A 22,599-nucleotide genomic window follows, 5' to 3' on the forward strand; every position below is an offset into this window, starting at 1 on the left:
GTCGGAATCCTAGGGGTTGGGGGGGGGGGGGGGTGTTAATTAACTGTACTACTGAGTCACCATGGGAACAGGTCAGCTTTGCAGCTGTAAGGCCCATGTGTTACTCCCCACCACCCCTTTTCTCAAGGACAGCTGGTTACTGGAAAGTGAGAAGGGAAAAGAAAAAAGATAGGGGTCTCTAAAGAGATGACAAACAACTTTGTTTGATAGTGCTTTAATAATGTCATCTTTGCCTCAAGGCAGAAACACAGGCAAAGAAAAAGACTGAGGCAGTCTTTAAGTGACTTGAGTGTGAGATATTCGACCCGAGGCTGCTTGCTCCTCTCAATTTGAGGGAAGAGCAATGTGACTTGGGGGGCCAGATGTTCTAGCTTCTAGTCCCGTTCTACAACTCCTTTTGCAGTCCTTAATCAATTCCTTTACTCATCTGGGCCCATATTCTTCATTTGCAAAATGAGGGCATCAGGATAGATCATTTGAAAGGTCCCATCCATCTCTAATGATTTATGATAACTAAGAGGGGACCAGGAATGAAGTGAAGATAAAAGGATGAGGCAGAAGAAAAGCCTATATGCTAGGCAGGAAGGAGCAACCTAAAAGTCCAGAGGACAAAGTCAAGCAGAATCATTACCACCATAACAATGGTTTAGTGTAGAAGTTATTTTTGACAAAACGAAGCATGGATAAGCATTCAATAAATATTCGTTGCCTTAAGATTTGCTTCTAAGAGTTTAAGCCAGGAGACCTCAAACTTTTTAAAGAGGGGGCCAGTTCACTGTTCACCAGACTGTTGGAGGGCCGGACTATAGTAAAAACAAAAACTTTGTTTTGTGGGCCTTTAAATAAAGAAACTTCATAGCCCTGGGTGAGGGGGATAATCGTCCTCAGCTGCTGCATCTGGCCTGCGGACTGTAGTTTGAGGACCCCTGGTGTAACCCCAAATCCAGCAGCTCTTTTGGAAACACCAAACTTTTAATCTCAGAAATGAGGCTTCCTCCATACTCCATTGAAGGGCACTCTAGGCTATAACCTGGAAAGCTAGTAAAGGCTTCACTTCCTTTCTCTCTGCTTCTCAATGGCCAATCTAACCAATCTGTCATTTTTACCTTGGTTGGAAGACTTCCTAAATCATGTTTTAAAGGCCCTCTTCCCCTTAGCCAGCATTAGTTCATATGTGGATATTTAATATAGATCTTATTTGAAATGATTCAGGTTATTTTTGGGATATTCTTAAAGTTGGATAGTTCTTTCTCTGACATTATGATTATGGAGTGATTGATGGTTTCAAAGATGTCGATCTAGATATAAATGCTTGTTGAATACGTACAAGGGATTTCCCTAAAAATATTTTATACAGAATACCCATATAAATCATTACCTTCCAACACCTTCCATTTTGAGCTGGGCTGAGATTACCACCTGCTGTCTTGAGGTACTTTTCAACTGATAATACCCTTCCCCAGAAAAAGCTTCCTTTAAGGAAGAATTCTGTGTTAAAAGTGTGAGGTTATCATGATGCCCTTCCTTGCCCTCAAACTGTAGGAGTTCTTACCATCCCTCCATCCTCCTCAAGACACAGCAGATTTGTGCTTTTCATATGCCCAGATTATCCTATTAGAATAAATTCTGTGAATATGTTAAGAGATCAAAAACCTTATGAAAAGAAAACAAACAAAACACAACCTAAAAAGGTGAGGTGATGGACTAATCTCTCATAACCTTAGCTCTAAGACTGTTTTAGTGAGCTTTTGCTGTACCACTCAGCTGCTCTTTGTCATATCTTAGGGAAAAAAAGACATGTTTTATGCTTTGCATTCATTTACAAATATCCCTAATAAGCTTAAAAGTGTGAAACTCCCTTTTATGTTATTTCCACCCACTATTAGTGCTATACTATGATAAAGCCCAGACAAAAAGCACAGTGTAACCTGGAGGTAGGAAATTCAGGTTAAGATTGCAAACTGAAATGAAAAAAAATGTAACTAGGAGTTCAAATAAATAGTTTGGACTAGTTAATGGAAAAACAAAGTGACACACTACACATGATTGAACTCAAGTCCCAAAGTTATTCCAGCCGATTCACAGGGAACTGAAAAGAATTGCTATGGAAAGACCCTTAATAAGGATTCCAGATTAATAGTTGAATTTTCAAACTCTAAAATTAAATTCCAAAATTAGAGTAACAATAAATGACTCAATTCTATCTCTTGACAAAATTGTGGTAATAGGGGCCCAAATATCTTAGGGAGGGTAGATTAATCTGTGAGGTCTTCTCATACATGTGAAGAGAAAATGTGAATCTACACAATGCTAGGCAGCTACACCAATACTGCCACTGGGTTGTAGATAAATAAAAATTATACTTTAAAATGTTCAGAGATAAATCAACTGATAAGTTACGAAGATAAGAAATAACTATGCGCTCAAGACTGAGACTGAAATGACTTGGAAACTTTTTTTTTAAACTTATAGGCAGAAAGATTGGATTCTGGAAAAAGATCTCAGCTGGATTGGGATCTGAGACTCCTACTCCTGCTTATCAATGAGAATCCCCACTCCCAATCAAAGGTCTGGCCTACTTGAATAAAATGTAGCCAAAAGTCAAAATAGCAGCCATAGAGGAAGCCAGCTCCTTTCAAGGAAGTAAAGGGATTTTGCAAGACAACTAGCTTTTCTAATATTTTAAAGCAACACAGCTTATTTCCATTTCTGAAATTCCTTAACTTGCTTAAATGAGTCATGAAAGAATAAGATTTTCATTTAGTATTGCTGATCCCTCCTATGAAACTGGTTATGGTTCCAGAAGACCATTGGGAGAATCAATGGCCCAGGAATACCCAGAAAGTACTGTACTTCTGTAAAATAGTTCCTCCATAGATGCAGGCAAAAACCTGAAATATTAGTTTACCAAATCTAATGCCAACATAGTGTGGTTTAGGCCTTTAGTTTAAGTCTTTTTGTTAGAGTGGTGAATGGACCAACTAGTGAGCACAGTAGATGTTTGGTGTGCTTTCCTCACCCCTGCCCCCTCCCCAAGCCTATACTGAATTTGTGCACCAAATTATACCCCTAATTATATAACCACAGCAACCACAGCTTACCTAGACAACAATGGAAAAGAACATCTTTGCCCCAAGTCCTTTATCCTCCTCCTCCATCAACCCATCAAATTCAAACTGATTTAAAGATTTCATCTTTAGAATAAAAAGTCAAAATCACTTTTACTTGGGGGGAAAAAATCCAGAATTGACTCAAAGCTCTGCTTAAGGCTTCCTATTGTAAAAGAAAAACAAACAAACAAACAAACAAAAAACCCAAAGTGATAAATTGCTTGCCTCATCTTTGTGCAGAGTACCTTTCCAAGACAAGATCTGGGATTCTAAAAATCACCTGCTCTTCAACAAGTACAGGAAACAGTTTTCTGGGCCCACTAACACCAGGCTTATAAATACCTACTTCAAAGTTGCAGTTATACAAATAAAAAGCTGTACCCCTTTATGGGGTACCTCAGACTGATAAAGCACAGGGAACCCCATATCCTGACTGGAGATGTAAGCTGGGGCCAGCAATCCTTAACACCTTCCAGGATCCGATGGGTTGTCACTTTATGTTCCTAGAAGAAAAAAACTCTTTTCCAGAGAATAATGCACCCATTTAAAGAAGGAAAAACAAACATCTTTCAAAGGAAGTGGTGCCAATCCTGTTTTAAAAATAAAATCTAATGGCCACATGATGGCAGTAGATGCAACTTACTAGCATGACAGCAGTGATGACATTAACATAGGGTCTTATCCAAAGGTAAGAACTATATGGAACATAAAGCCATTAAAATCATTTGAAAACCAGGCAAAATCATCTATCCCCAATCAAAGGCAAAAAAAATTATTTTAGTCTTCAGAAACAAATTGTTTGACTATTACAGACCTAGGGAGAAATGACATTAATGTTAATTTAAAATGACTCAGAAATATAGGTTTGAAAAAATTTTGGTTGAAGTATTACATTGAAAAGTTATTCACACACTGTAGTCTTCATAATGAGTAACTTATTCCCACAATGTTTCACCTTCACTTAGACTTTAAGTGAGGCGAAAATTCATCAAAATGGTTGCTACATCTATAATAGTAATCAGTAATACTGAGCTTCTTCCATATGTCAACTATTTTAATGAGACTAATGAGACCTAGAAATGCAGGATAGGTCCAAACAAATAACTTTAAAGTCATTAAATCTCATGTTCAAAATATATTGGCAGCTAATTTGTCTAACCTTGCCCCTATAACAGTCATCTATACTATGCCTGAAAATCTTTTAATGAGAATAAATCCACTACCTCCCTCAAAAGCCTATTGCAACTGTTAGAAATTTTTTTCTTCATATCAAGTCTGAATCTGCTTCTCTGAAATTTCTGATCACTGTTTCTGATTCTGACGACCTCTGGATCTCAACAGAACAAACCTAATTCCCCTTCCCTATGAAAACTCCTTATAATACCTGAAGAATTGATCATATCTCCTCTCTAATGCCCCAATCTTTTCTTCTTTGGGCTATTTATCCTCACTTCTTTCATCTTATCCTATTCTGGACATGCTTCAGTTCGTCAATGTGTTTCCTAAAATACAACACTCTATACTTTAGTTATGGTTTGAGCAGGAAATATTATAGCAAAAAAGAATAAATCCCTCTTCTAATTCTGAAATTCCCTTAAGTTTTCTACAACCTCAGAATCAGACAGTTCTATTAATGGAACATTAGAACTCTGGTGCTTATTATAATTAAAATATTACCAATTAAAAGCTAGTTTTTGGCATCATACTTGCTAGTTAACAACTATCAAACCTAGAGGTTTTTGAACAATCCCCAAGAGTAAAAGATACTTAAATTCTCAGAAATAAAATTCTGGCTTCATATAAATATTGCTATTTCTTTATACTTTATTTCATAATCTTAATAAGACTGATTAGGTCCTGAATTTAGAAGCACAACTCCCTGGCTGCCTCTTAACAAAAATGGCTGGTTGTAAAATCCATCCCCGTTTTCAGTTGTCCTGTTTTCAGTACCACTTTTCCACACTTCTTTGTGGAATTCTAGTAGTAGCTACTAGCACAGTAAAAACAAACTAGACCATGTCCAGATAAAATTTTGCCTCCACAGATGATGCAGTGAAAAGAACAGTTGAATGTGTAGTCTAAAGTTCAGGAAAGCAAATCCTAGCTCATTCTTCCTCCCTATTATAACCTTGAACTTTAAAGTAAAACCTTGTTCATGTTTAGTACATGAATCTTGTTCATGTACTAAAATCCTTAATATCCTCTTCTGTAAAAGAAGGGGGCTGAACTAGCTGACTTCTAGAAACCCATCCAGCACTAGATTCTTATGAATTAGGGGAATAACAAGATTACACCCTCAATTTCTAGTTATTCATGAGGATCCAATTCAAAGGTGTGACTTACACAGTGTGCTGGCTGCTTCCTGGAGCTGGCTGCTGAAGGGTCTGCACCTCCGGGGCTTGGGTCTCTATGATGGCAGGTGTTTCTGCCTCTTCAACTTCAGACTTTTTGGGACTTCCCTGTCAAAAAGCAAGAAAAAACAAAAATACCACACAGTTTAGAAAGTTAACTTTGTATTTCCCTTATTACAATGTTCTCCATATATTAAGTGCTGAACAGAAGTTTACCTGGATCTGATGAGCACATTCTGCCCTAGTAGCTCAATATACCCAACGTCTAGCTATTCTCTACCACACCATCATTTCACTTCGGAAGTGGGTCACTAAGTGGAACATGGCTTAAGGAACTTGGACAATTTCTACAGCAGCATCTTATAGGAGTTTTTTATTAGCTGAGCAGAAAGCTCAGAGTTCTGAATTTCAATTCTACTCTAAAGCAGAAAGGCAGGCTACTTTTTCCTCTTAGAAGGTGATGTGATTTTGCCAGTTAGGCATTAGAGTCACTTTTGTGAGCTAAAGAAGGCCGAAACACACTAATTCTATATATACCCAAGAAGGACCACAATAGATCCCTGATAAGGAGTCCTTTCTACATTCCAGTCAGTATCAAGATGAGATGAGAACTCACATAGCTCAAGAGAGCAACAAATCCATGGGTTCTGCTGAATGAAGGACAGATTGTTTTTATCTTGTGAAATTCTGTATGAAATAGCTAAGCTCTAAAAGATGAGCAATATAATCCAATTGCTTTACCAAGTATACTTTAAAGTTATTTAAATGACAACCTAGCATTTTTCAAGAACACTGAAATTATACCTACTGTTCTTTCTTTCATTTCCTCCACAGGCTCCTAACCCTGTCTTTCCCCTCTTTTTTTCCTCTCTCATTTAGGTCCAAAAATTCAATAGGAGGATCCACTCTCCTCTAGTTTAATTCAGGTCACAGGCAGCATGGCTTACAGAAAGAATACTGGACTTAATAATTAAGAATAGTAGATTCACAGCTACACTCAGCAAAAGAACACTGGGAAATGAGTGTGGACTGCTTGCATTTTTGTTTTTCTTTCCAGGTTATTTTTACCTTTCTAAATCTGATTTTTCTTGTGCAACAAGAAAGCTGTATAAATATGTACACATATATTGTATTTAAGATATACTTTAACATGTATGAAACTGCCTACCATCTAAGAGAGGGAGTGGAGGGAAGGAAAGGAAAAGTTGGAACAGAAGTGATTGCAAGGGTCAATGTTGAAAAATTACCCATGCATATGTTCTGTCAATAAAAAGCTATAATAATTTAAAAAAAGAAAATATTAGGTTCAAATTCCAGCTCTGTGATATTTAAGGTTTGTGTGACTTTGAGCAAGGCACACACTCTCAGCCTAAGTATTTTTTTTTTTAAAAATAATAATACTCACAATATCTACTCTCACAATGTTGTGAAGAAAATGCTTTGTGAATCCTAAAATACTACATAATTATTAAGTTAAAAGACAGGTAGTGATCATCTTTTGCCCACTGGTAAGGAAGTACCATAGCCTACCCGCTCTGGTTTCAACCTCTGGGTCTTATGCTTCTCAACTGGTTCAGCCTGGCTCACACCCCTCACTGGGGCAAAGGCTGGAGAGACGGTAGTCCTCTCTTTTGGTTCAAGGACCTGCTGCTGTTGCACTGACGGACTGCTGAGAGGTGCAATCTCCTGCCCAGGAGAGGGATCTTTGGTGTGAGAGTAGCTGGTGCTGCTATCCCTGGAAACTCCAGGGCTCCGAGACTGAGGAAATCAGAGTGGGGAACATCATAAGAACACAAGTGTTTGGTTCTAATAAGGTATTCTCTACTTTTCCACTTCCTATTTATTCAGTTTAATAAAGGGATCCTCAAAACTTGTTCTACTGTCTCATCCCAAATTTAAGCTAATAACTTATAATTAAAACAGTTCAATCCCCAATGGTAGTCAGTGTATTTTTAATCTGACTACCTTAAGTTCTTTTTAACTTGTTCTTTTTAGTGTTAGAATTATTAACTTATTTGATTCAATAGTCAGCAATGCTTTAGAATTCTCAAACTTGCTTTAGACTGGAAGATGGAATCAGACTCAGTTAGATAGGGGTTCTGAATGAAAAAGGAACCCACCCAGGTGTAAATGATAGGATAGGAAATTCAAAGTGAATTCTAAAGCAAAATGCAAAGTGAGAAATAGGAATAGGCTGGATGCTGAGAGAAAGAGAATATAAAGATACAAAGTCAGGGATGTAAATAATGTTGATGTAAAAGAACAAGTTACATAGAGTATATAAATGGAAACTACTCACTTTCCTACTATTGCTAGATGCTGAACGAGATCGAGAACGAGAACGGGACCTAGACTCTGATGTTGATCTGGAGCCTACTTGGGTTCCTGAACGGGGGTTGGAACAAGAGCGTGACCAAGATGAATCCCTCTGCTTGGATCTGGGAGGTGAGCGGGATCTAGAGCCTGAGCTGTCTGGAGAGCGGGATCTTGATCGGGAGGTGGAGGAAGATGATGAAGACTGGCTGGAGGGGGATGAGTCAGCTGAACGTTTCGTCCTGTGGCTTGATAGAGGGGTAGGAGAGTCTCCTTTGCTTTCCTTCTGAACCAAAGACGGGGGCTGTTCAGAGGGAACCTCAGTGTTTACCTTGCCTAGGTTTGATTCCTCAGCTTTTAGAGCAATCAGTGGAGCAGAACGTTCTGGCTCACTTTGAAAAGCCTCCTCACCCGGGGGTGCAATCACTGTGCTTATTTCAATTGGAAGAAGGGAATTTCCCTCTTGTGCTATCTCTGCTGGAGACTTTGCTTTGGTGCCTGCAGGGCTTGGCAAGGAAGGCAGCCTTCCCCCCACCTGGACAGTGTGTGGGGGTAAAAGTAATTCTTTGGCCTCAGCCTCTTCACAGGGAGGAGACCTCTGGGTAAGGTCAGGAGGGGCTGGGCCTTCCAAGGGCTCTGTCTCTTCCCCAGTGGGGGGCTCACTTGGAGCTGGTGGAGTGGATGCTTCCTTGGTCAGCAGGGGTGGGGGAGTCTCTTCCTCATTGGCAACTTGTTCTGGTTGTGACCTAAGGGAAACCTTCAGTAGATCTTCAGTCAGTCGAGGTGGGGAAGGAGATTTTTGTTTTTCTTCTGGGGGTTTTGTAGTTTTTACTTCTCTTTCTCCTTCATCCTCTTCCTCTTCTTCCACTTCAACTTCTGGTGCTTTTACACCTTTCTCTTGCTGCAGTTTGGCTAGCTGACAAGTTTCCACTTCCTGCTGGGCCCTTGTCGTTCTTCCTCCCCCCTCCACCTCTTCCTGCTCCTGGATTTCTGTGCTTTTGGTTACTCCCTCAATTACCTCCTGAAATGCTGCTCTGGTTTCCTCCTTTTCCCCTTGAAACTGTTTCAAAACTGGCAGCTCAACAACTTTTTGCATTTCTTCTTCTTCCTCCTCCTCCTCCTCTTCCTCTTCTTCCTCTTCTTCCTCCTCTTCCTCTTCGTCTTCCTCTGTTTTCACATTTCGATCTGCTCTGGCTCTCAGATTTCTGGAAGGTGTCTCCCGTTCCTCTTCTTCCTCAGGAGCCTGGCTACTTTCAGAAAGCTTGGCTGCTCTTGCCTAAAATAAAAATTAAAAAGGAAAAAAAAAAAAAAACAAAACAACATAATAAGTAGAGATGTTGGCTCTACACATGTTTACTAACAGATCTAGTGAAGGGGAAAAAAAGTAATCTAAAAAGGCATCCTGGAGGAGAAACTCAAGACCTTAAATACTATGGAAAGAGATGGCAATGCTAAACAATTTCCTTAAAAAAAAAAAAAAAAAAAAAAAATCTTGTTTTTGTTTAAAGCTAGCATGGCATAGTGAATAATGAGTTAAGCTTTGAATCAGGAAGTTCAAAGTTGAGTTAAATCTTGCCTCAGACATGTACTAGATTTTATGACCCTGAGCAAGTCATTTAACTTTAATGCCCCAAGTGGCTCTTAATTATAAAGTTATAAAGTGCTTACCTGTACTGATACAGTAATTTACTTATTGATAGCTCCCTACTAATGAAATAGTAGGCCCAAATTTTTTTAAAAATTTTAATTTATATATCTTATTTTTACACAAATTTCATTTTTAACTATACTCCTTCCCGTCAAGCTATTTTTTTTTTAATACCAGACATTTTAATATATGATAAGATCATAATTCTAAAGACTGCAAAGGTAGTAGAGTGCAGTTTTAGACGTTACAATCAGCTAGTATTTACAAAACTTACTATTAACTTTTCTAATTAGAAGCTGTTTTGGCAATAATGACAATTTGGGTGACATCATAAATAAATTAGGGGAGCATGGAAGAAATTACCCATCTGATCAATAGATAAGGGAAGAGTTCATAACCAAATAGAAAACAGAGGGTACTGGGGATAAAATGGGTAATTTTGATTATGTGGAAATAAAAGCTTTTTGCACAAACAAAACCAATGCAGCTAAAATTAGAAGGAAAGTTAGAAACTGGGAGAAAATTTAATAGCAAATTTCTTAGATAAAAGTCCTCATTTCTCCAACATATGGGGAACTAAGCCAAATTTATAAAAATGAGAGCCATTCCTCAATTGACAAATGGTCAAAGGGTATGAAGAGGAAGTTTTTAGAATAAGAAATCACAGTAATTCAATTATAAGAAAAAATGAAAAATAATATGAAAACTACTCTAAATCAATTAAAAACTACAAATTAAAACAATTCTGAGGTACCACCTCATAACTATCAGACTGACTAAAATTACAGAAAAAAATGACAAATGTTGAAAGGAAAATAGGGACACAATTGCACTGATGATACAGCTGTGAACTAGTTCTAACCATTCTGAAAAACAATTTAGAACTGTGCCCAATAGGCTATAAAAATAAACATATCCTTTGACCCAGAAATACCACCACAATGTATATACCCAAAGATGTTAAAAAAAGGAAAAATGGACTTATATGTACAAAAATACTTATAGCAACTTTTTTGTGATGGCAAAACTGTGATGGAAACTGAGGAGGTGTCCTCATCTGAGGACAATGGCTGACTAAGCTGTGATATATGATAAGGAGGACGTTTCAGAAAAACCTGGGAAGATTTATGAGCTGGTGCAGAATAAAGTGAGCAGAACTAGGAGAAAGTTGTACATAGTAATAGCAATATTGCAAAGATCAATTGTAAGACTTGGCTAATTCCAATCATTACAACGATCTATGACAACTCTAATTTATGATGAAAAATGCTATCTACCTCCAAAGAACTGATAAACTCTAAGACTAAAGCATATTTTTTACATTTTCTTCCAGTGGAAATATTTTGCATGACTTTGTATGTATAATGAAAAAGTTTTAGAGTTTTGCTATAGTTTTAGACACTACTGATCACTGTTTTACTGAATTACTTTTCTTTTCCTTGGCTTTAGCAAGACGATACTTTCCTGGTTCTCCTACTTTTAATTTTTTTTCTTTAATTCATTTGCTAACTTCCTTAATATTTCCCTTAAGAATTTGTCCCTGGTCTCTTCTCTCTACATGCTCTCCCTAAGAATTTAATTTCTAAACATTTATCTATGCTTCAATACTATACGTGGTGGAGTCTCAAAATCTATGCCCTAAATCTTGACCTTTCTTCCAAGACCTAGAGTCACACATCTCACTTTCTAAAGTTTATTTCTAGTTAACATCTTAACCTCAGCACATTCAAAACCAAACTTTTCTTTTTACCCAAAACTGATCCCCCTTCTGACTTTCCTATTTCTGTAAATGGTACTTTTTCACTGCTTTAGTCAAAACACTCAACTCTGAAACCATGGTGTCATTTAAAATTTCTGCCTTTCATTAACCACACAAATCAATTTTAAGATTAAGTTGATTCTATTTCCACAATCTTTTACATTAGTTCTTCCTGTCATGAGTGATATATTATATTATATGCTCAAGGAGCAGTACAAACTCAACCTCCATTTAGGGAGGGGGTACAGGATAGACATTTCATTCCCAACTATACTAATTGCGCAATTCTTTGACTTCACCATATTCTAGGAAACCTCATTATTTATAAGTCTCATGATCTTGCAAGATTCAATCAGCCTTGATACTCACACTTCATCTGTCCTTGGGGTTTGAAGGTTGGAATCATTAACTCAATTCTCCTTCCTTGTCCCTTCCTCCAATATTCATTTTGGAGTTCTTTGACTTCACCATGCCCCTTCCTTCTCACCTCCTTTTTTGTTTTTAAGTCATCTCCCTCCATTAGATTGTTAAGTTCCTTGAGGGTAGGGACTGATTATTTTTTCTTCTTCTCTATTTGTATTCCCAGCTCTTAGAATAGTGACTGACATATTATTGGCATTTTATATTTACTGACTACAAACTGTATCCAAAGAAAGTGTCACCAAATCTACTTAGACTATGGTAAAACATTATGTCCTCCCTCTAGTTGCTCTTTTTTGCCCTACTTAAGATTCTACTCATACATATATCCTATAATCTCACTTTTGTGCCTTTCTTGTTTACTTTTCCAAAAATCTTCACCTGTGAAACCCTTGTCACCCTTTAAGATATACTTATAAAGCCTTTCCTTCCTTACCCTTTTTCAGACCCCAATCAATAATTTATTTTTGCTCTTAGAATCTCAAACATTATTTGGCTTATATCTTAAGAATTTGTCATCAATAATTTTATATTTTACTTTTATATTACAATCTCCTAGTTTGTGAGCTTCATGAGAGCAGATTTGTCATTTAATCTTTATATTTCCTTAACATTTAACAAAGTATGTTGCACTTAGTGGTTAAATTATATTTGCTAAACCTGAAGTCATTTATCTGTATCTTCATACATACAGTCTCGAGAAACCATTCTGTTAGACAAGAAGCATTTTTATTCTCTTGGAAAGACAGTATGCATCAGGAGGTAGTTACCTGTCTCACCCTGGATGACCGTCTTTCTCCTTTTCTTGGTCTTTCATCATCAGATTCACCTTTCTCTTCAGAGATGGAACAGCTTTTTCCTACCAAAAGGAAAAATAAATGAGATCAGGATCTTGTCAGGGACCTTATCCACTGTTGCTTTCCTTATAGAATTTAATTCTAACATGAAATCTACCCTGGCCAGATAGATGAAAACATTGATTTGTTACTTCAGTATTAGTACAGACTCTAGAAATCTGCTGCAAAAAAGTTGTTAGAGTTCTCTAATTGGGTTGTCATTTCTGTTCCTATTGAACATTTAAAAAATATTTCCAAATCAATTCAGGTTCTGTAAATAAGTCAAAGGATGTGTGATCTAATTTCTATAGCTAGGTGGTACAGTGGATAGAATTCTGGACCTGGATTCGGGAAAACTTGAGTTTAAATACTATCTTAAACACTTCCTAGATGTGTGATCCAGGGCAAGTCACTCAATCTCTGCTTGCCTCAGTTTTCTCAATTATAAAATGTTAATTATCTTGTGAAGATAATGTAAAGGAGTTTTTTGATAGTATCTACTATATGCCAGGCATTATACTAAGAAAGGACTTAACCTAGTGCTTGCAGATAATAGGTACTATTTAAAAGCTTACCCCCTTTCCTCTCTGGGCACTCCTTCCAACAATTTAAAGAAATCCACTCATGAGCCACCCACTCATCCAACAAGTTGTGGGGGGGGAAGGGGGAGAAGAGGGGTGATTCCTCAGCATTATGTGGTTATCCATGGAGGCCATGAGCTGTCCATTAGTTATCCTTCCTTCACTCTCACTGGGTGGTCACCTTATCTTTGCTTCTAGTCACACATTTCTCTAAGGACATCTTTTATATCATTTCTCCTAAGTAATTCTTTAGCTGTAAAGAATGGCAACCTGTGATGGAGAGGTGATATGACCAAGCTGGGACACATTTAAAAACAAGCAATTCTGCTCTCAATTAACTCCAAAAAATATACATGAACTTCCAGAAAGTTTCCATTTGTTTTCCTTATTACTCAAGCACACAAAATTTTCTTAATTTTACAGATCTACTATTCCTGTGAACCTTTGTTCTGACTGACTGCTAATTTGTTTTAAACAGATTGTCATAGCACATACATTTTTGCTTACATAGATCCACATAGATATCACACAGGATACCCATCCTATATGTAGCTGACAAAAAAGTTCTTTCCTTTCATACAAAGGAAATGTACTTTAGGCAAGTCACTTAACATTCTAGTTGGCCACCTGTTTCTTCATTTGTAAAATTTAAGGCTGGATTCAATTCAAATACCTTAAAATGTCAATATGGTACACTAAGCTTCTTTGATAAGCTAGAATTACAAACACACCTAAGAAAACAGTATATTAAACAGTCCAAAGATAATTATATTCTAGGATGATAGCTAACTACCTTATTTCTATATCACTGCTGAGACTGAAACTACTTTCCACACTAATGGTGGACAAACTTAAATCAATTTGCTTAAATCAATCTTCCCAGTAGGGCAGAAAGTATTCTCCTTAACTCTTAAATTCTTCTCTTTTCCTGATTTTATTGTCCTAATAACTTAACTAGAAGGCTTCTATTAGATTGGTGAGAATTTACTGAAGAATTCTTAATTGGACTCTATGAGTTTTCTCAAGCAGGACTGATGCCAAATTTCACAACAAGAAGAGACTAGGAACTTGTAGCCTCACACTACCTGCACCTATAAAATTTCTAGGGTTAAAAAGAATGAATTGTGGACAGACCCTGTGGGAGTCCAAGAACCATCTGCTAGAGACCAATATTATTGGTGCTATGATAATCTTCAATGAAAACTCGGAACAATTTAAATTAGAAAATGACATCCAAGGCAATGCTACTGAAGACAGCAAAGAAGCTGGTCATCTAATCAGTCCCTTTGTTAAGACCAAAAAGAATGTGTCATATCTATAAAATTATGGAAAAGTACAAGGTCAACTAACTACAACATATGAATTGAATACTAGATAGACTTAAATGTTAATATGTACATAATTAAGATTTGATAATTGATAAAAGAGAGGAAATCCATTTTCCCTCCTTATTTAGAAGAGGCAGATAGTTGGTTCAGTTTATGCACTATTGAACCTAAAGTCAAGAAAGACCAGAGCTCAATTCCATTCTTAGACACCTGCATGGCCAAGTCATATAAACTTTATCTCAGTTTCCTTCCTGTAAAATGGGGATAATAGCACCAACCTCTCAAGGTTAAAAAGTGCTTTACAAACCTTAAAGTGCTTTATAAAAACCATATTTTTAATGTAAGTTAAATAAGTCATTTTTTACCAAAATGTGTTACTGTTAAATTATACATCTATAAAGTATTTCACAATTTAAAAAATTCTTTCTTCTATCATATATTATCTTATTTAATCTTCCTAATGTTGTGATGACAAAGCAGATAAAAATTCCTCCTTTTCAGATCAGTAGCTGAAGTTGAGAGAGGTTGCATGACTTATCCAAGATCACATCCACTCTCCCATACACTAAGTGGCTGAGCTGAGCCCTAGAACCTGTCTTCTCATTCAATTTTGTGTGATAACTCAGAACCTATAAAGTAACATTGCAAAGACAGTCTCTGGCAGAAGGGCACCAAAGTGAGGAGTTAAAAAAAAGCTGAAGAAGCAGCTGGGTCTGGTGACTTGCTAGTGACTGTACTGTACCAATAACTTGCCAGTTACCACTGGTCCACAAACTAATTGAAGCACTAGAAGCATCCCTCCAACAGAAACCAGGAATCAAATGGTAAATTTAAAAGGGAGATGAGCTCAATGGGATGAGATAGGGAATTAAAAGTTTGCTTCTGGAATAAGAAGGAATTTAGGGGCTTCACCTGGGAAAGATGGTCTGTCATAGGAGCTGCCTGGGGCTGAGTTGTTCATGACACTAGGATGAATGCCAGCTTAGAAAAAGGTGTGAAGAAGCTGAATGGTAACAAGGAGTACAACCAGATTTAACAAGTAGTTGGTGAATATGCTGCAGAACAATCAAATAAAAGAAAAATGAGTCAGGAACGTGGTGAAGGTCAGAATTTCTTGAAGTCTATGGAATTCAAAAAGAGGTGATGAAGACTACTGTAATATTAGTGCAGCAACCTTTAAAAGCTGGGGAAAGAATCTTTGGGAATGGAAAAGGTAAATGATTTCTTAGCCACTACAGGAATTAGAGACTGGCATTCATAGGAGGCAATGTGGTTAAATAACAGACAACTGAAAGACTCATAACTAGAAAAAAATAGGAAACTGGCTCTGTGAAGCACAAAAATCTAACTAGATACTAGCAGTAATGCCCACTGAAATCTATTTTAAGCAAGAAATTTAAGCAGTGTGGTCTAACATTCTCCAGCATTACCATCAGTCAGGACTTAAAGAAATGAATAAAGCCCACATACCTATGAAGCTATTTGGTAGTACAATCTGTCACTTGCCTGCAGTTAAGAAAGCTATACTCTACAAATTTATAGCTTCATTATGTCTTTGTTTTATTTTTCTTTTATTTAAACTCAGGAAGACCTAAAACTGGCCACCAATGATTACTGGCTATATGGCCCTAGGCAAGCCCTTAATCTGTTTGTCTTTGTTTCTTCAACTAGAAAATAGGGATAATAAGAACACCTACCTTATATTATCATATGAGTTTCATATGTAATAGTACTTAAGCACAGTACCTGATACACAATAGATGCTAAATAACTGCTTATTCCCTTATTTCTCCCTATTTCCTGGGAAAAGTTCCTTCAGAAAAATTCCAACCTTCTGTTAGCTGAACTAAGCAAGGAAAAAGGGATTTTCTTATAAAGTGATTAGTAGGAAACAAAAGGAGATCAGATAGTTCACAGAGATCACAACTACTTCTAAGGTATCATGAGAAAAAAGTGCTCCCTAAATATTCAGAAAAATTTTTGAGGAAGCAGGAGATAGGCAAAAATCTAAGAGAGATTTATACCTTCAAAGTAAAAATAGAAATTTTTAAAGAGTTTCCTTTATAAAATATACACAGGAGATAAATGTCTATATGCTGACAGCACCTAAATCAATATAACCTGATTAGCATATTGACAAACATCTGACTTTTTGATGACAGTTAAGGGTTCAAATTATCAGAATGATAAATAAGAAGACTAAGTAAAAACTCATCGGATTGGTCTGTAAACTATATGTTTATTACAATGTATCTTTAAATCAGGAATAATCAAAAATCTCTGGAAATCTATAAATAATCTCTATTATCAACAACTAAAATGTCATTTAAAAAAATCTCTCTTGTGCCAGATTTACAATTTAAGACTTAAAAAAAAAAAAAAAAATCTATGTTCTAGATATATACCTGACATTAACGCTGATTCCGTCAGGAATTGTTAGAGCTCTATATTATTAATGCTTCATAAAAGATTTCTAACAAATGCTGAACCTATTCTAAAATTTATGTTCAGAGATAGTAATCTTACAGTTTAAAAGATAACTGGAAGAACTGTTGGGAATACCTATCACTCACTACCAAATATATATGTATTTCATTATTTGGCTCTCTTCATGATTCCTGGTTATCCTTTTTTTTTTTTTTTTTTTTTATTAAGATTATACATGTATATACATTTTTTTTAACATATATCCATATGAATCATGTTGGGAGAAGAAAATCAGAACAAAGGGAAAAAACATAAGAAAGAAAAAAAACGAGGGAAAAAAAGATGAAAACAGTATGCTTCAATACACACTCAGTCTCCATAGTTCCCTCTCTGGATGTGGATTGCATTTTCCATTCAAAGTTTACTGGAATTGCTTCATATCACCAAATTGCTGAGAAGAGCTAAGTTTATCACAGTTGATCACCACACAATCTTGCTGTTGTTGTTTACAATATTTTCTGGTTCTGCTAGATCACTCAGCATAAGTTCATTAAGTCTTTCCAGGCTTTTCTGAAATCTGGCTATATTTTTTCCTTCACTAGTGATGATGACAAGTATAGCCTAGCAGTGAACTCTTACCATTAGACACTGCTAAAACCCTGATCGATCTCTAAATCTTTTCTTGCTATTTTGTTCATTTTTTATTATCATCATTATTTACTTAATATTTTATTTTTCCTAGTTACATGTCAAACCATCTTTAACATTTGTTTTTAAAACTCCTGAATTCCAGATTCTTCCTTTTCCTCCCTTCCCATCCCCCTCCACCATTGAGAAGGCATATGAAGTTATGCAAAACATTTCCACCATGTATTCCTTTTTATTCCAGAGCTCTTGCCTTTCATCTTTCACTTTCACCTCAAAAGCATAGTTGAAACGGATAATATTCCAATGTGTTCACACCATTCATATATTCAAAAAACTTTATTGACTCTCCAATATTCAAAGAATAATTTTCAGCTAATAGTAAGGTAAAGATTTGTAGTTTAGCATTAAAAACCTTTTACAATTTGATTCCAAATAATACTTCCAACTTTATCTCTTACTGTTCCCCGAAATGAACCCTTTGCTCTAAACAAATTAGTTTATTTCATTTCCTGAAAATGCCATGTACATTTCTACTTTCAATCTTTATGTCATAACATTTTTCCTGGTTCTAACAATGCCCTCTAATTTTCTGCTATTCAAATTCTATGACCACTCTAGCCCACAGTGATTTATCTTTCCTTCAACCTCCAATATTTTCTACTTCCATTTAGATGGACTTGCTTTATAAACTACTTTTATATGGGTTGTTGTGTTTCCCCAGCTAGAACACTGTATATGCTCTAGGAAGAGAGGGTCCATATGATATGCTTATTAAAAGAACAGCTCAATCTTCATATGTTTATGCTGCTTTTCTGGTTAGAGTATATGACCCTGAAAAATTACGATGATATGTTATGTTAGTAATATAAAAGGGATTCAAGAAACATTTCAGAAATGACTAGGAAAGAGGAAGTTAAGAGTTCTTAGAAAAAACTAATTAGACCATCAAAATGGCTCATTAATAATTCTAAGAGCAGTCTGGCAGAAATTAGGTTTAGAGCACCTTATACCAGACACCATATACCAGAATAAAGTCCAAATGGATATAGGCCCCTAGAAGATTCATGAGCAGATAAGAGTTGGAGAGGATCAGACGAAGAAAACTGAAAATTATCACTGCATAAAATCTTCTACACAAATTAATCAATAAAATTTAAAATGGAAGAGAAATTGAGGGGGAAAAGTCTTTAGGCCAAGTTTCTCTAAGGAAAGAGTCTGGTAGCTAACATGTATAGGAAACAGGCATGAAAAATTCTACAACTCATTAATACTTAGAGAAATGCTAATTAAAATCTCTCTTAAGATTCTACACTTCATACCTATCAGATCGGCAAAGATGTCAAAAAAAAAAAAAAAAAAAAAAAAAAAAAAAAAGGAGGGAAACAACTGCTAGAATAGCTGTGGAAATATGGGAACACTGATATATTACTATTGAGTCATGAATTGGTCCAGCAATTCTGGAAAGCAATTTGGAGCTTTATCTGTATGTACATTGTGCATACATATTCTTTGACATAGTGATACCATTACTAAGTCTATGTCCCAGAGAGATCAGAAAAGAACTTATGGGTTATAAAAATATTTATAGCAGCTCTTGTTGCAGCAAAGAACTGGATTCTAAGAGAATGGCTATCAAGTGAGGAAATTAAAACTCCTAAGAAATAAAAAAGGAGATGGTTTCAGAGAAATATATGAAAATATGAACTTATATACAAAGTCAAGTAAACAGTACCAGGAGAACAATTTTATATAGTTAACAACAACACTGTAAAGAAAAACAACTCTGAAAGATTTAAGAATTCGTCAATGCACTCACTGGATCACTCATGATTCCAGAGGAACCAAATTTGAAACATGGTACCTACCTATTAAAAAAACTGATAACTCGGGTGCAGAGTAAGACATTTTTTGGTACAAGGAAAATATGAATTTGTTGCCTGAGTTTGCTTTTTTGTTGCAACAGTTGTGTTTTCCTTTTTTTTTTTTCCAATAAGAGGGGAGGTTGAGAGGAAAAGGTTGCTAGCAATCATTTTGCCAAAAAAAAAAAAAAAAAGGTCACCTAAGCATTTCAAAAAATGCAGAGAACAAAGAGAAGTTCAGAAGGAAGCACAGACAAGGAGGACAGTTATAAAAGTGACATGCTTAATTTATTATATACCTTTTAAAAAAAACCAAGTTGTATGTATTAAAGATTTGCAGTTTCATATATAATCCTTTTCTGTTTTGCTTTTCTTCATGAAAATATTGTTTTTCATGTTTAAGTTCAGAATTTAAAAAATTTAAAAGGAGCAAGAGACTCAATAAAACATTTAAAAAGAAAAAAAATTCTATGTATTATTTAGAAGACAGTTACTTCCCTTGAAAGACTTTAGTTAAAAGTACAGTATGATCAAGGATAAAATTTGCCAAATAATGAGAAGAGTCTAGGATTTTAAAATAACCTATTAAGTTGTCAAAAGAACTGCTTTCAAATTGAACTAAATTGTGAGATATGAGCTGTTCAGAGAACTAAACTCTTAAGTTGGCTTTAAAATGACAGGTGTTTAGCTAAATTTTAATTACCAATAAGAAACAATGGTTGTTGCTGGCTTAGAGGTTTTTTAATAATCTTTTTACTTCTATATCAAATTTTTCTTTAAAGCAATGCTTTATCTTTGCAGTGTCCTTTCCTCCTTCTAGTCTACCAAACATTCTCATAGTTAAAAAATTCCTAAAATCTTACTTCCATGAAACCTTCTTAGACCAGAAGACTAGGCTATTTCCCATCGCTTTATCTAATCTAAAACCAATTAACTTTTATTTAGCATTTTGAGGTTTGAAAAAACACTTTGTTCATTACAAATCTGAGGCATTTCACAGATGAGAAAGGTTAAGACTTGGAAAAAGTTAAATGACTTTATCTTAATCACATAGTTGATTAAATGTCTCCAGAAAGATTCAAATTCAAACCTTTTAAGCTAATTTTCAAGTTGAGGGTTTTATCCACAGTACCATGCATAGAACTCCCTTACTAATTTTTCCTATCATTATCTCTTTGGTTTCTGTTCATTGTTATTCAGTTTTGTCTTCATGAATGCACATAGGATTCTCCTGATTTGTCCTTTCTTTCTCCAACTCACTTTACAGATGAGGAACTAAGGCAAACAGGGTTAAGTGACTTGCCCAAGGACACACAGCTGTGTCTGATAAAATGTCATATTTGAACTCAGGCAGATGAGTCTTCCCGATTTCAAGCCCAATGGTCCACCCATTGCACACAACCTATCCTTAGACACACTCGACCAACTTTTATATAAAATGCTAATATTGTATTATTCACATATTAGTTTTTTATATTATTATTTATATACATACACCTTATACACCTGGGTTATCATGAAAGCATTTGTCTTTAACTGCCAACATACAGAGCTGGAAAGGACCAGGCTTAAATAACTGTTCGTTGATAGCAGATAATTTGGTACAAGATACACAATGAATTCTGATGACATTAATAGTGGTGGTGAAAACTCAGAAAACTACTACAAAATACTTATTGGGAAGGAAAGCTGGATGTAAAGTGACAGGTTAGAGCTAATTCTACACTAGGAAATGAATGTAAACTGCTTACATTTTTGTTCTTCTTCCCAGGTCATTTATACCTTCTAAATCTAATTCTCCCTGAGCAACAAGAAAACTGTTCGGTTCTGCACACACATATATTGTATCCAAGATCTACTGTAATCTATTTAACATGTATAGGACTGCTTGCCATCTTGGGGAGAGGGTGGAGGGAGGGAGGGAGGGGAAAAATCGGAACAGAAGTGAGTGCAAGGGATAATGTTGTAAAAAATTACCCTGGCATAAGTTCTGTCAATAAAAAGTTATTTAATTAAAAAAAAAAAAAAAAAAGAGCTAGTTCTAGCAGTATTGCTATGATTACTAACTAAATTCAGGATAGAGGTGGCTAAGTAAGAAGAGATGATTTATTTTAAAAAATACATACACCCCAAACTTTAAAAAGTAAAACAGAAATAGAAGGAAAGCAGAATCAAAGGGACACCAATTCTATGAGATACAGTAAACAGAGGTCAATGCCACAGATTTCTCTGCAACTGTCATGCAGCCTTATAAAAAAAAGGAGAGACAATAACCTCAGCCCCATCAGCTTCGCAGTGCAGAGGGGAAGGATAGATACTAGCTGAGTGTCTACTGACCTCTAGGTCTGGTGTCTCCAGGCTGCCCTGAAACACAGAAGGCAGCAAGGAAACCACTCCCTCAGGATGGATCATCTTGTTCTCTGACTAGGCTGAGACTTCTACAAAGCACAGAAGGGGGAGTGGGGGGAGGAGGAAGGGAGGGAAGCAGAGCTCAACATGTGGAAATGAAGTGAAGGACAGAAAGCTATAAACACAATCTCTCTGTCTCTCTCTCACACATACCCCCCTCCTCTCAATCTATCTAGCAGACATCTTTCATTCCAGATCCATCTGCTAGATAGAATGATTCTAATGAAAATGAGTCAACTCAAGCTTCTTTCTCTGACAAAAAATGAGTGGTTAGCCCTATGGGTCAAGAGAGACAAAAATTAGCAATTCCAACCTGAAATACTCATTAGTGAGGCAGCATTGTCAGAAAAACCTATGGATATGAAAAACTCATTCTCTTTTATCTCCTAGAAAAGGAGGAGGCTGACAATCTAAGGTTACCTTCAAGTTCTGCAGCTTCTCGAGCTTCTCGTTCCAGTCGCTGCCTGAGAAGTTCCTGCTGCTTTTCCAGATATTGCTTTATAAAGCTATTCTGGCTCATCTCCTCACCAATCTGTAAAAAGCAACAGAAAAAATAAGAATCTCAGAGTACAACACAAGAGAATAAAACACGAAGAAAGTACAATGGAAGAAACATCTAATAAAATATGAAAGGCTATGTGTCTCACAAGGTAGCAAGAGAAGGAATTATGTGCAACTCTTAATTCTAATCATCCAGTTCAAATTAATGCAATCCAACTTGATGTTTTATCCTACATAAATGTTAGCAAGAGTTATGTTTTAAAAGATTGTACATGTTTATTAATCTTTATGAGAATGCTTGTGAGTGAGTCTCTCTAAAACATAATGTTCTCTGTTGAGGTTTTCTTGGGGTCTCTGGGAGCAGCCTGCATTTCAGTCCAGTTCAGTAATCACCACATGAGTAACCAGG

The 22,599-nt window shown here is 36.1% G+C and overlaps 1 protein-coding gene across 1 annotated transcript in view; it reads right to left on the reverse strand.

Moving 5' to 3' along the window:
- Positions 1-22,599, reverse strand: part of ACIN1 (apoptotic chromatin condensation inducer 1) — a 37,504-nt gene that overhangs the window by 10,809 nt on the left and 4,096 nt on the right. The window contains 5 exon segments of the mRNA XM_031955034.1: positions 5,454-5,569; positions 6,992-7,219; positions 7,761-9,050; positions 12,372-12,460; positions 22,110-22,221. Of these exon segments, the coding sequence (XP_031810894.1) occupies positions 5,454-5,569; positions 6,992-7,219; positions 7,761-9,050; positions 12,372-12,460; positions 22,110-22,221 (1,835 nt within the window).

The sequence above is a fragment of the Sarcophilus harrisii genome, chromosome 2 (assembly GCF_902635505.1).
Source record: "Sarcophilus harrisii chromosome 2, mSarHar1.11, whole genome shotgun sequence".
Taxonomy (NCBI): Eukaryota; Metazoa; Chordata; class Mammalia; order Dasyuromorphia; family Dasyuridae; genus Sarcophilus; species Sarcophilus harrisii.